This window comes from Colobus angolensis, unplaced genomic scaffold (genome assembly GCF_000951035.1).
Source record: "Colobus angolensis palliatus isolate OR3802 unplaced genomic scaffold, Cang.pa_1.0 Scaffold26, whole genome shotgun sequence".
Taxonomy (NCBI): domain Eukaryota; kingdom Metazoa; phylum Chordata; class Mammalia; order Primates; family Cercopithecidae; genus Colobus; species Colobus angolensis.
The window spans coordinates 18,933,127-18,947,263 of NW_012115821.1; the positions used below are offsets into that span (position 1 = coordinate 18,933,127).

Sequence of the window (14,137 nt, forward strand, 5' to 3'; positions counted from 1 at the left end):
ACTGAACTTAAGCTGAGATTAAGAAAGAAATGCATGTCCCCACATGCCCTCCTCAAAATGAGCTGAGGAAGATGTACACATAGGCAACATGTAAGGCGGACCTACTAGAGGTCAGTCAGACTCTGGCTCAGAAACCCAAGGGTGCAGGGCAGGGACAGAATCCTGGTGACATCTTTTCAGATCCCTTTCCAGCTGTGTCTGATGGCATTTCTACCCAGTGGACTCTTGGGTTAACTGAGTTTATAAATTGCACATACATACACACTGTTTTTTCAGTTAAGCTAGTTTGAGTGAGTTGTATTCCCCCAATCTGTAACCCAGAGTTCTGGCTAATACTCTAATATACCCAAATATCCTCAACCTAAGGTAGTCTCACTAGTGAAGGGTCTAGATGGGGAGGTTCATTGTATAAGGTATGACTATAAAATAATGATATTCACATTGTAAAAAACAAACCAAATGAGCAAGGACCCCCACTGGAATTATTCTTAAGGAATTTTAACAGTAAAAAATCTAAATTCTTCTTTTTTTCTTTATTTTTGAGACACAGTCTCACTCTGTCACCCAGGCTAGAGTACAGTAACACAATCACAGCTTAGTGCAATCTTGACCTCCCAGGCACAAGCAATCCCCCCACTTCAGCTTCCTGAGTAGCTGGGACCACATATACATGCCACCACACCCAGCTAATTTTTTTTTTTTTTTGCGGGGGGAAGACACGGAATCTCACTATGTTGCCCAGTCTGGTCTTGAACTCCTGGCCTCCAGCAATCCTCTATGCTAAGCCTCCCAAAGTGCTGGGATTACAGGTGTGAGCTACCTTACCCAGTCACAAATCTCAATTAAGAGTTGTATTTTATTTTGGAAAAGCCGTAAATAATCAAGTAATGCCTTTGTCAAAATGATGTAAGGCCTAACAAAAGAGATATAATTATTTGTATAGCACATAGACTGTTTCACATTGTATCATTAGGAAACCAGCTTTGGGTAAAGTTTTACTACACAAGTCCAACTACTCTGGTCATTTTGAGGCTGCCTCTCCTTCTATCATTATTATTGTTATTTTTTTTTTTTTTTTTCTGAGATGGAGTCTTGCTCTGTCACCCAGGCTAGAGTGCGGTGGCTCAGTCATAGTCCCCTACAGTCTCAAACTCCTGGGCTTAACCAAGACTACTGCCTCAGCCTCCCACATAGCTGGGACTACAGGCAGACACCACTACGACTGGCTCAATCAATTTTTATGTGAAAGGTGATAGTCACACACCCATCCAAATAGAATCATCTGCAATGTGGCTGATGTACAACATTGAACACAGAAGCCAGGTTTATAACTTACAGATTTAAAAAGTATCAAGTACTTGTCTTTCTTCTTTCTTTAATAAAGAGTTAAATTTGCCAAGAAAGAAAGATATAATCCTGAAGTTAAAGACGAACTCTGCCAGGTGTTTCCTGGGATGTCATTACTAATGGACAAAAAGTCAGCCTCTCAGGCAAACATTAATCATTAGCCAATTGTTGATAATTAACTAATGATCTACAAGAATATACCATGGAGCCCTTGCATGGTCATTCATTTATTTATTCACTCATTTGACGTGCATTTCCTGATGTGCTTCCTGTGTGCCAGGCACAGGATTAAGTTCACAAGACTATACACCCGAATCAGACTGCAGTCTCAGCCTCTAGGAACTCATATTCTAGTTTCATTCAAAGTCACTCAACTAATCAGCCAAAAAGTCAGGCTGTCAGACCCCACAGCCCATGAGCAGACCATCACACTTCATGCCACTTCCCATAACAATTATAAACTGGGGGAATGGGGCTGGTGTCTGTATAGGAGAGTTGGACTGGGCACAGGGGTGTCCAGAGGGAAAGCAAGTACTCAGATGTAGGCAGGCAGGGAGTGGACAAGGATCAGAGAAGGCTGAAGGGAAGAAGCAGCCTATGAGCTGTCTGAGAAGAATAGACAGAACCTAGGCCTACAGAAATAAGAAAGTTCAATTCCAACAGGATGACAACCAAGCAAAGGCGCAGTCTTGATATTATACAGACCTAACCTCCACCGTATAGACTAAGCCCAAGGAGCCAGGTTATGAAATTGTGTTTCAGGTATTATGGTTCACACCACTAAGTGCAAAAGCCATGAGATGCTGAACTACGCGACCATGCAGATACAACGGACTTGAATTTTAAGACCAGTTAACACTACACTCAGATCTCAGCCATGGAGGAAAGAAAGCAATCAAAGTAGACTGTCCCACAGCATTCCTGGCCACTGTAAGGCATCTGGTCCCACAGGCAAGCATCCACAGCCCAGCACTGCTTCTCAGACAGGTCCCACCACTCTTGCTACTCTGAGCCCTGGAACCAGAGCACAAAATCTCCTAGACTGCTCTGCTGTGAAAGCCAGCACTGTGGGTTCTTTCAACCAGAGATGCACAAGAAGGGCCACAGACCCTAAGCTTTCAGGAATAACATGTATACTTTCCCATTCATTCCCAGCGAGGGACCTGCAAGAAATCCACAGAGGGACCTGCCACCCAAGAAAATGTGAAACATGGCTCAGAGGAAGGAATGATGGAGGTGCTTCTCCTGGGAGAGCCATTCGTTTGGTGCGCATCAGCAATACTTATTTACTGAACATCTACTGTATATCCCTACCACTGCATCAGACATGGTTGGGGATTCAGAAAGCTTCACTATTAACTGTATTCTGAAGATGCTCGAGAGGATAAAGATGTACATATAAATAACAAAAAATATAGGGTATTTTATGTGCAAAATGACACAAAAAAGGTTCAGATTGTTTGGATCAGTGTCAGGAAAGGCCTCATAGAAGAAATGTAATCTGAGATTATTTTTGAGCAGCTGTAAGGAGAGTGACAGTAAAGAAGGGGTGGTAGAGGCTGGGCGCGGTGGCTCACACCAGTAATCCTAGCACTTTGGGAGGCCAAGGTGGGCGAATCACTGGAGTCCAGGAGTTTGAGATCAGCCTGGGCAACATGGTGAAACCCAATCTCTACAAAAAATACAAAAATTAGTCGGGTGTGGTGGCACATGCCCGCAGTCCCAGCTACTCAGGCGGCTGAGATAGGAGGATTGTTTGAGTCCCAGAGAAAGAGGTTGCAATGAGCCAAGATCATGCCACTGCACCCCAGTGAGCCAAGATCGCACCACTGCACTCCAGCCTGGGCAACCCCTGTCTCAAAAAAATAAAAGAAAGGGCAGTATGAAAGAAGAGGTGTTTCAAATGGAGAAGCCAGAGGGTGGACAAGTAGGGGAAGGAAGAATGTTTAGGAACTTTTGTGGACAAATGGATGGGGCTGTAAAGGAGAGGAGTGGAGACAAAACCCAACAAAGCTGAACCAGACCAAGCTGGACCTGGCCACACGCTGGACTTTCCCCCTTGGGCAATGGGTAGCCACTGAGGCCTCAGGATCACTTCTCTAGCAAAAGTCACTTGACAGTGGAATTTGAAGGCCTTTATAGGCAAAATGTCAACAGGCTCAAAACCCAACCTCAACGAGATGAGAAGACGAGCAGGAAAAGGGTCACAGACAGTGAAACTTTTGGTTCAGTTTAAAAAACACCTGGCGGCCAGGCGCCATGGCTCATACCTGTCATCCCAGCACTTTGGGAGGCCAAGGTGGGCAGATCACGAGGTCAGGAGATCGAGACCATCTTCACTAACATGGTGAAACCCCGTCTCTACTAAAAATTAGCCGGCGTGGTGGCGTGCACCTGTAGTCCCAGCTACTCAGGAGGATGAGGCAGGAGAAAGGCATGAACCCCAGAGGCGGAGCTTGCAGTGAGCCGAGATTGCGCCACTGCACTCCAGCCTGGGTGACAGAGCCTCAAAAAAATAAATAAATATAAATAAATAAATAAAAAGCACCTGGTACATCAGGCACTTTGCTAGATAAGGGGATAGAGAGGCATGGGCCATGGGCCTTGGCCTCCAGGCACTTAGTGCAGATGGTTTAGAGGTAAGTACAGCCGTCAGTAGAGATCAAGGAAGGTCTGACTTGGCAGATGAAGATCCCCCTTCAGGACATTTTTAATTTCAAGCAGTTCCACGTTCCAGAGAAGTAAGAGGTGACATCGGGAGGAAGAGTACCAGGAGCAGATTACACAGACTCAAAACTGTTCAGCCATGTCGGTTTGCTTATAAGAAACTGAATGACACGAAATAAAGCATTTTTCTTCACAGTGAAGTATGATATTGTAATCATCCCCACTCTGACACTTGATACAGGGCATTCCCCTCCTCTGTGCTAAAAAAAAAAAAAATCAAATCAATGGTATTTGCTTTCAGTAAATGGAACTGAGAAAATACTGCTACTGACTGAACTAGGAGGGATATTACTGTGGGAACTGAGTTGCACCGTTTCCATGACTCCAGCCTCCACTAGTCCCTGCAAGTCCATAAACGAAATCTGCATAGAAACTTGAGTGTTTATACTTAAAAAAATAATAATAATAAAGAACAAAAACTATCCCTGGGAAAACTTCTGCCCCCCAAGGTAGTCTCCAAATCCCAAAACTAGCTAAGTCACATACTATCCAGAGCAAAGATACACTGGATCAATGGGGATGGCCACATTTCTTACCCAACAAAAGTCATAATTTTACTAGGTAACCGGTAACAGGCAGAAACCCCACACATAAAGCTGGCCCTGAATCTCACTCTAACACTCAACATGCACCTTTCCCATGGAGCTATCAGGCAAAGAAAACCAGTAGCTTCCAGATACATGCAGCCTTGCAACTCATTTCAGCATCTGCCCTTTGATTTTACCATTCACATTAAATGAAAGGTATTTACTACAGATGAAAAATAAGCTTCGTTCAGCTGCCTCTAAACCAATCCCAAAAATAGAGCAATCACTCTGGTACAAATTGGGTCAAATGTATTAAAAAAAAAAAAAAAAAAAAAACGCAGCTCCCTCATGGGAGGACCAACATGGCATGGGACCTTGCTTAGAGTCAGAAGGAAATCCACAAAGATCTTCCCTTCCCACAGTGGGAAAGGAAGTATTTAAAGAGTCAAGCAGAGTATAAACTCATCTGGCCATGTGACCATCGAAGTGAAAGCAAGACACAAAGTTGAATGCCATGAGTTTCAAAATATTATGTGAAGAGGTCAAAGAAATACACGTTGGCTTTTAGAAAGGCCCGCCAAATTAACACACTGCCAAATCCCTCTAAAAAAAAAAAAAAATGTCCAATGCTCAAGAATTGTCAAGAAAGGATTCACTGGAGAGGGGGTGCAAAAGGGAGAGATTAATCCATTTCCTGTATTTTATTTCCTCACTTCTTAGTGAGGAAATAAAAAAACAGGATTTCATGTTACATTTAAATGGTCTCACAGCGCTTATATCAGTGCCCTGAATTTCCCTGGGAAAAATTCAGAATATTAATTGGCTTACACATGCAGCTACATTAATTATTCCATTGATCTGAATTAATCTGCCTTTCTGAAAGGTATTTATTTTCTAAGTTTGTTTAATCATGTTCTCTTGAGCTACAAAAAGCAACAATCTGGGTCACCATCCATGTCGTTAAATTTGGTAACAAGGCTAACACCATCTGTGGCCTAGACTACGATGATCTATCTCCATTGATGGGAGGCTTTCCACCACTTCTGCTTTTCCTTTAAAACAACCATCTAAAGTCACATGTCTACAAACAAATCAAAAGCTACGTAAAATGTCCAAAGTTACGCAGATGATCTCTGGCATTGTCCAAATATATACGACCAGTGTTTATGTGGTTATCCAACTCCCTTTTATAATTGTATTTGTAGCATCAATTCCCAAAATTTTTAGAAAATTCTCTAGATATCAAACTACTAAAGCCCACATACAAATAGACATCACATTACATCTGAAATGTGCCACAACATTTTAAATGTAACATGAAATCCTGTACATAAATCGTTAAGGCTTATTCACAAGAGCATAATTTCACTATCTCCAGAAGCCAGCAGAGCTCTCCCACACAAGGGAGAGCCTAGTGTGTTTGCCTTTACAACACTCGCTCAGTTAAGAACATCCAGCCCTGCTAAAATAGAGCTTCAACATGAGAAGCCAAAAACAAACGGAACCAGCTAAGAGAAGAGAAGAAAAACAATTGAGTTTCCTGTTATCCGACATGGGCTCCCCTTCATCTCCCATTCTGCACGGCTTCTGATTGCAAAGAATCAATCCTTGCAAGAAGGATGCTGCAGCACCAGAAAAATCCTGAAATGGCTTCTGAATCATCAAAGAAAGATTGCAGAATGTCAGAGGTAAAAACGATCCTAGCAATCTTCTTACCCAATCCTCCTAATTGCCAGGTGGCTGCACGGCAATGCAGAAAGGTATGAGAAATGATCCCAAATACAGCTAGTTGACAGGTGAGTGGGACAAGATCTTAGTCCCAGTCTAGTACTCTTTAGTGCTTTTTAAAAAACTATATCAACCTTTCCCAAAGGAAGTTCCATGGATCACTGGTTCCATGATGTTAAACTCTTTTGCAAAAAAAAAAAAAAAAAAATGTTTAAAGAATTCACGACTGATTACTTTTAGGGACTAGCTGAGTTAAACAAAAGGAAACCTGTTTTTTAACTGCAGAATTTCCCAAAGCTTTTACTAAGCTAATGTGCACTACAAATCTTTAAGAAGGCAGCAAAGTATATGGAAGCATCCTGATTTATTTAACCATACACTCATTTTCTCTTGGGGCATTTCATAGGATGTGGAGTAGAAACTGTAATATTATATCATGTATCCAATAATATCATGTATTGTTCTCCAAATTATGCTCTATGTAGATGTATTAGTTTTGTTATATTCCACTTCTCTAAAAACAGTTCATGTACAAAGTCTACGATAATTCTGTACTTACCAGAACAACTGACCAAAGTACCCACCACTCCCAAGAACACTAGATTTAAAAAAAAGAAGAAAAAGAAAAAGAAAAAAGCTAACATTATCAGGAAAAGAATGGTAGGCAAAAACTTATGTGGAGAGAACAGTTATTTTAAAATCTGCTACAAATCTCTTCCATAAAATTCCATATCTATGAAAGATTCATGACTTTAAATACTTTCATTCAGTATAAATTTGAGAATACAGTTTAAAACAAACAAACAAACAAACAAAAAACCACTGTTGCAAAGCTCCAAGAAACACGACATGCATGGCTGTAAACTTCAACTACCCAGAAGGCCAGCTGCTAGTTTAAGTAGAGAACCAAATGATAGCCATATACCAGGACCAGCAGGAATTCTAAGGACACTTACCAAGTTATGATTTGTTGAATTAGAATCATCTTCAGGGAATGGGATGTAAATAGCTAAGGCCACACAATTGGCAAAAATAGCCAATAATATAAATATGTCAAATGGTCTGAAAAAAATGTGTTAAGGTATATATGTGTTATGGAAACGTAAACCATGTCCCTCATCACACTCCCAATCACACCACTTTCGAAGCACCTTTAAAATGAAAATGACATACACAAATCCTATTTCGGCTGACTGCTGTGACTACTAGGTTTTCGGCAGAAGTAATCATTGGTGGTCATCTCACAGTGGAGCCTCCTATCAAATGACCTCTCCGTGTCCTTTTCTTCTGTTGCAAGGATCATGTTACACTCATTCTTCTGCTGCACACTATATATTAAAACCTAAAAGTACATCCAATTAGGGCACCGTGTGAACCAGGTTTCTGCTTCTTACAGGTTTAAAAGCGACAAGAGCCTTACTAAGTTCCCGGCTGTGGCAGACACAGAGAAATCATGGGATAAATGTCTTCTGCAGATCCTTGCCTCCATGTGTTAGAGCCATTTTGTCAGGGGCTATTTATTCTTGGCAGGGTTCGCCTGTCTGGATTGGGCCAGGCCAAGCCACCAGGATCTTCTCCATTGTACCTGTGACTTTCTCATGGCATATTCCAATATCTCAGATGTGATCAGCAGCAAGCCAGGCTTCAGCTCCTGCCTCTGCTTTCTCTTCTAGAGGAATCGATGGCTATAACTGTTTCAGATTAGAGTTGGACTGGAGCTCAGTTTATAATATGCTGTTACTGTGCTCAATTTGTAAACAAATTAAATTAAAAAGCCGTAAGAAATCAGCACCAGACACATTCAAAGTAGGCTTTAACATTTCTCAATCTTGGTGGTCTGTCTGGAAGAATCACTTTGAGATCAGCCTTCAAGAGATACTTGCCTAAACATTCTAGTGTTATTAAGAGACACTGTCAAAACTGGCAATACAAAATTTGACATCTGCCAAAATGACTGTTTTTCTTCTTTGGGTTTTCAGCCTTTCCAAATGCAAGGTTTCATGAGCACCAGCCTCACCTGCAATGCCTGGGCGTGATTTTACCACAGTGCTTCGCCTATACACTCACCCATAAGAAGCAAGGCCACGGTTTAACTAAATACTTCAAGGTACTTAAAACTGGAAGATACAAACAGACTATTCTCCATTCATCCTGACATACTTCTGGGAAACCCAAAAATGCCACAGGAAACAAATACTCTTTACCTCTCTACAGATATCTTTTTTTTTTTTTTTTTTTTTGAGATGGGGTCTCACTGTCACCAAAGCTGGAGTGCACCAGCACAATCTTAGCTTGCTGAAACCTCCGCCTCCCAGGCTCAAGCCATCCTCCCACCTCAGCCTCCCAAGTAGCTAGAACTACAGGCATGTGCCACCATGCTGGATTTTTTTTTTTTTTTTTAGTAGAGACAGGGGTTTTGCCATGTTGCCCAGGCTGGTCTCGAACTCCTGGACTCAAGCAATCTGCTCACCTCTGCCTCCCAAAGTGCTGGAATTACAGGCGTGAGCCACCATGCCCGGCCTCTGGAGAGATCTTGAGTTTCATAAAACCTTCATCTTCGAAGAGGTTTCATAACTCATCAAAAAAAGGCAATGAATAACATTATTCCCTTACTAATTTTGATGGGTTCATTTTTTTAAGCCAGTCAGCTTTAATTCATATTGTTTCTCTTAACTCATCAAATATTATAAAATCTTTTTCACCCAGGGATCCAACTTTCAGACAGACCACCATTAAGACTTCAGAATTCCCTTTCCATTTTTCCTTTTCGCAGGTCCCCACTGAAATCTAAAGTCAAGGGCCCCAACGTTGTTCTCTATAGAAACACAATAGTCTCTTCCCTCCCTCTTTCTTCCATTCTTCCTTTTCAATTTCCCAATACCTAAGTAACAGGTATTCTTCCTTTTCAATTTCCCAGTACCTAAATGATAAACTAGCACATCTGAGAAATACTAACACTGTTCAGGGAGACTAAATATAAGTTGTATTTTTTTCTTTATGCTGGTCCAGTTTTAGTCTCTAGATGCAAGTGGATACCATCTCACTGCCATCAGATATTCACAAGTGAAGCAGAACAGAGCAATAGAGAAATAGATGGGTCTGATACCAACAATTCCTTCTGATAAGGAGAACATCCCTCACTCCTCCAGGGGGCAGGACACTCTGTCATGCCTGTGTGTAAAAACAAATGACCCTTGCTCTCCCACTGGGATGGGGCCTGACAGAGCCGCCCTGGATGGAAAGTATTTCTATAGCCTGCTCCCTGAATTAGAAGGAAACTATCATTAAAAAAAAAAAAAAAAAAAATTCATATATCACTTAAGGATCTATCTATTTTACAAACTGTCCCATTTGTAAACAGACTTCTCCCTGAATTGGCAGCCACATCCCCTAATTCCTGTACACATGTGTCTGGCAACTGGGAAAGGGAGACAGCAGTGTGATCCAGGAATTCACTCTGTATGCAAAAATTGCTATGTACACATTACTGTGCACAAACAGAAACAGCATTAGGCCTCCCACCTACTCCACACAAAAGTAGTGACCCCACAAAGAGGTCTCTGCTTACTCAGAGTCATGTCAAGCCAATTCAAGGAGGAGGAGATATTCCTGGCAAGGTACAGCCATTGTCATGACTCTAGCAATGCCACTGGCCCACATGCTGGCTTACCGAACTCCCTCCTCGTTCTCAGACTAGAGAACCTCAAGAGAAAATGCACACACACAACCCCAGTTATGTGAGAGACACCATAACTCACTTTAGAGAAGGGACATCTGTTGCAAAATGAAAAAGCACACGAGAACCCCTCAAATCCTACCCTAGCATTTGGCTGCTCTCTCCAGAATCTTTCTAGACAGTTACCTCATTTTAACTCCTGTCCATTAGCAGAGAAAATAGCCAACAAAAGACAGAGGGCATGCAAATAGCTGCCGAGCTGGATCCTCAAATTATAAGGGGATTTCAGCTCCACTTTCTAGCTGGCTGCCAACATGCTCGCCTTTTGGCGTGGCCTCTCCATCCTTCTAGGCCTGGTGGTGGGAATTCCTATATTGACACCCCTTCCTGTAGTTAGGAACTGCTCTAAGGCCCCTGTAAGTTCCAAACACACTTCTGGGGAAAGGAAATGCTTTATTTTACCCAGACCAATGAATCATCTGCCTAATTAAAAAGCCATTTGCTCAGAAAGAAGGCCTCAGTCAACCTTCTCTAAAGAGTGGCAGTAACTGGAGGTTGGCCTCCAGATTTAGGGAAGGGGTTAAGCAGGCTGAAGCACAATCGTTTTCCAAGATCTGGGACATGACAGCCATTCTGGGGCATTTGGAGTTCAATTTTAAAAATACAAAGGAGACACCCAGAAATGTAACTCCAGTCCAAGGACATAGACAGAATTTTTTATAAAGACAGCAACTGCAAATTCCTCCACTGAGAGGGCTGTTCTATAACTCATAAGGGCTCAGGAGGAAGAGGCACACACGAACCTCTCCCTTCACTGGCTCCCTCATGCTCATGTTCCAAATGTTTCTTTGGAACTTGTCAAAAGGAAATTCCAGGAAGTTATAGCATTGATCAGAAAAAAAAAAAATCAAAAGTAATCTGTCCCTAGGAAGCATGTGCTCATATCTGTAGCTACCTGAATAATTAGAATCACCAAATGTCAGACTAGAAGCAACCTTAGCATTAACTGTAGTTGCAGAAGCAAATTTCAAACATCAGAATGAGAAGATTCTACTAAAGGTCAAAAATGTATTCCCTTCAAGTAGAGTCTCATACAGTTTTTTTTTCTAATCTGTATACCTTGTTTGCAATAGGTTCAATGCATGCTATTGCCCAAAAACAACACTGAATTTAAAACTAACCATCTAATGTCCAATGACCAAAAGTTGGTTTCACATTTTAATTATCTACCACTGTGAAGTTTCAGGCTGTCACTCCCTCCCCCCACTACTACTACTATACACACACCCAGACAGTGGGCTAAATATACCCATACAGCCACCCCTCTGCAACCCGAGGAGACAGGAAGGTATATACAATGAAACCCCTTATATACAACTTCTGTTACTCGCATTCCAGACTGCTACAGCTTTGTGTCACTTCAGAAAGCAAATCCTTTTAAAAAACAGATGGTAAAAGAGAAAATGAGAGACTTCCCCCCAAAAAAGGATACTTCCATTCCACTATACTAATGCAGGCTCTTCGGATGGGGTTATTGAGTGATAAACAGAAAAGGGCGCGGGCAGGTCGGCTGTTGGACGAGTTACCCTGTTTTTTGCTCTTGGCGTATTGCTGACGTTTTCTTTGGGAGAGAGATCCTACAGGTGGGGGTGCAGAGGTGCTCATAGTTTGGGCAGCCTTGGCCTGTCTAGCAGCATCGATTGCAGCTTGCCAAGACAGGACAGTTTGCTTGGAGCTATTCGGCTGAGAAGTTGGTCCTTCACCAGAAAGAGGGAGTCTGGTGCCTCTTGCATAGTTTGCCTCTGGGGAGAAGGAGAAAAACAAAGATTTTTTTTTAAATGAGGATCCAATGTGTAGGAGAAAAAAAAAATCAAAGGTTGTCTCCCATCAATAACAGGGAAATCATTCATTCCTATATTTCCATTTTGACTCTCTTGTCCTATTTTTCACAAGCTGGGGTTTAATCAGCTAGAGAGGCAAGAAAAGTCCACGAGCTCTGGTCTCAGTGTCAATCACACAGGATCACTGCTGCATCACACCTAGTGGGGTTAGTTCTCCTTCACATCATGTCTTCACAAAGGGTCTTTTAGTGCATTTCTTCTGACAAAACTGAGGTCATTCCCACATTTAATCCACATCTCTGATTTGTAAAACCCATCTATGTCTAATGAGTTAACAGATACATACAACAGCTTTTCTCTAACGTAACTACCACATTCACCAAGAAAAAAAAAGGCAGTACCAATAATTCAATAGTCTTAATCATTTTCAGAGTGTTACTCCAACATCTTTCCACAGCCACAAATGCATTTTTTTTTCAGTACGGAAAAGAAATCTTCCATAGGCACCCAGGCAATACCAAAAACCCCATAACAAATATCTAGATTATGCACTGACACTTCCTGCAAATGAAAATTCATGATGCTTGGGACTCATTTCCTCCACAGGCTTCCGAAAACAGAAAACATCTTTAGGGCTTTTTTGCATTTTAAATTGCAGCAGCATCAGCCAAGCCAGCATCCAGAGAGACAGACAAGGCAGTCAGCCTGCACCCCTACACCTAGGATAGACTGACTGGATTATGCCAGGGGCCTCCAGGCCTAAGAGGGAATTATCTCCATGTAGGTTGGCATCCAGGTGTACACAAGGCAGAAACCCAACGAGGCTCCCTATGCGAAGCCCCCACCAGCTTTGGGTCAGGCCACCTCCCAGGCAGATCTCCCAGGCACCTGCCGCCTTCCGCCACAGTCTCCTCACTGAAGCAGAAGTCAAAGTGAGAGAGATGGCAGAAAGGTAGAGGGATGGGCGTTTGTAAAGCCAATTATTGCTAAGCAAAGAGTCAAAGCAAGCACGGGTCTGAAAGCCTGAGAAGGGGGCAAAGCGGGCGAGCAGCGGGCAATCGGAACGGGGAACGAGTCATGTCAAGCTTCTCCCTAGGGGAGCGCTCACCCGGAAAGGCTTACAGCCGACCGGGGTTGGGGGGCACTGGCGGTCTCCAAAGGGGAGGGCTGGCCAGGAGCTGTTCCATCCTTCCTCGACCCAGCCCGGCCGGCGTGGAAGCTGCACGTGGTGCCCGGGCCAGAGCTGGGGAGGGGAGCCCCACAGCGGCAGCGGCTCCCCGGGCATTGCTAGGTTACCGACGTGTGCAGAGCCGGCGACGGGAGCGGGAACGCACGCTCCACCCGAGCCCCTTCCCCCGATACCGAGGCCGGGCCTCCCCCGCGAGGGGAGGGATGTGCTTCACCCACCGGCACGGAGGGCGAAACCGGGCAATCCTAGAATTTTCCGGATGCCACCAGGGACCTTCTTCCTAGTCAACGAGGGGGCGGGGGAGGAGTGGAAGGCGAGAAGAGGCTGGCAAGGGGGCTCCGGCTGAAGACTTGCGGCCCCCCTGCCATCGCTCGGGGGCGTTGAAGGAAAGTTGAGCCCGAGGACACTGTACCCGAATCACCCCGATTCGCCGCCCCTCCGGCTGCACCGCGCTCCACACACTCCACGGCCGCCCCCACCCCACAAATGCAGAATTAACTCTGACATTCAGGGCCTGGAGGGGAGTGCGGAGTGGCTGTCACGCATGTCCCCTCTCTGTGTAGACGACACCGAGCTGGCAGCACCCTCTCCAACCCCTTCAACCCACCCAGCGCCGCGGGGAAGGGGGAGGGGGCTGGAGGACTATGACAGGATCGGATTTGGCAGCGGGTGCCCGGGCTCTGGCTGCTCACCGTTCGCGTGGTCCGCTTGCTGCTGCCGTTGATGCTGCATTTTTTTCATCATCATCATCATCATCATCCACGAACATTTATTGAGCGACTACTGTGTGCAGGGCACTGTGCTGGGCGTTGGGGCGGGGGCTGAATGGGGAAGGGGATCACCAGTAGGTAGGAGCCGCGGTCCCTGCCCTTATTCTTGCTTCAGCAGGGGGTGGGGAGGGACGGGGACAAATAACAGAAAATAAGGATAATTGATTTAAAAAAAAAACCGCTCGCCGCCCAAGCTCTCTCTTTTTCAAAAATGGAGCAAAATAAACTTTTTAAAAAAATAAAATCCGATGTATATATTATCTTAATAATATATACATGTAATTTTTTGCTGCAAAGGAGAACTGGCTTGTCCCCTCCTCTAGTGGAGAGAC

At 43.8% G+C, this 14,137-nt stretch overlaps 1 protein-coding gene across 4 annotated transcripts in view; it reads right to left on the reverse strand.

The window, feature by feature from the left end:
- The window catches only part of CACNA1D (calcium channel, voltage-dependent, L type, alpha 1D subunit), a 327,099-nt gene extending 312,962 nt beyond the window's left edge, over window positions 1–14,137 (reverse strand). For 2 of the 4 annotated variants that reach the window (XM_011947281.1, XM_011947284.1), the window contains exons 1-3: window positions 13,728–13,912; window positions 11,498–11,807; window positions 7,286–7,391 (exon numbers count right to left, since the gene is read on the reverse strand). In XM_011947281.1, the coding sequence (XP_011802671.1) occupies window positions 7,286–7,391; window positions 11,498–11,807; window positions 13,728–13,794 (483 nt within the window). In that variant the 5' untranslated portion in view covers window positions 13,795–13,912. Of the gene's footprint in view, window positions 1–7,285; window positions 7,392–11,497; window positions 11,808–13,727 lie in introns of all 4 variants that reach the window. The other 2 variants (XM_011947282.1, XM_011947283.1) reach the window with 2 other exon arrangements.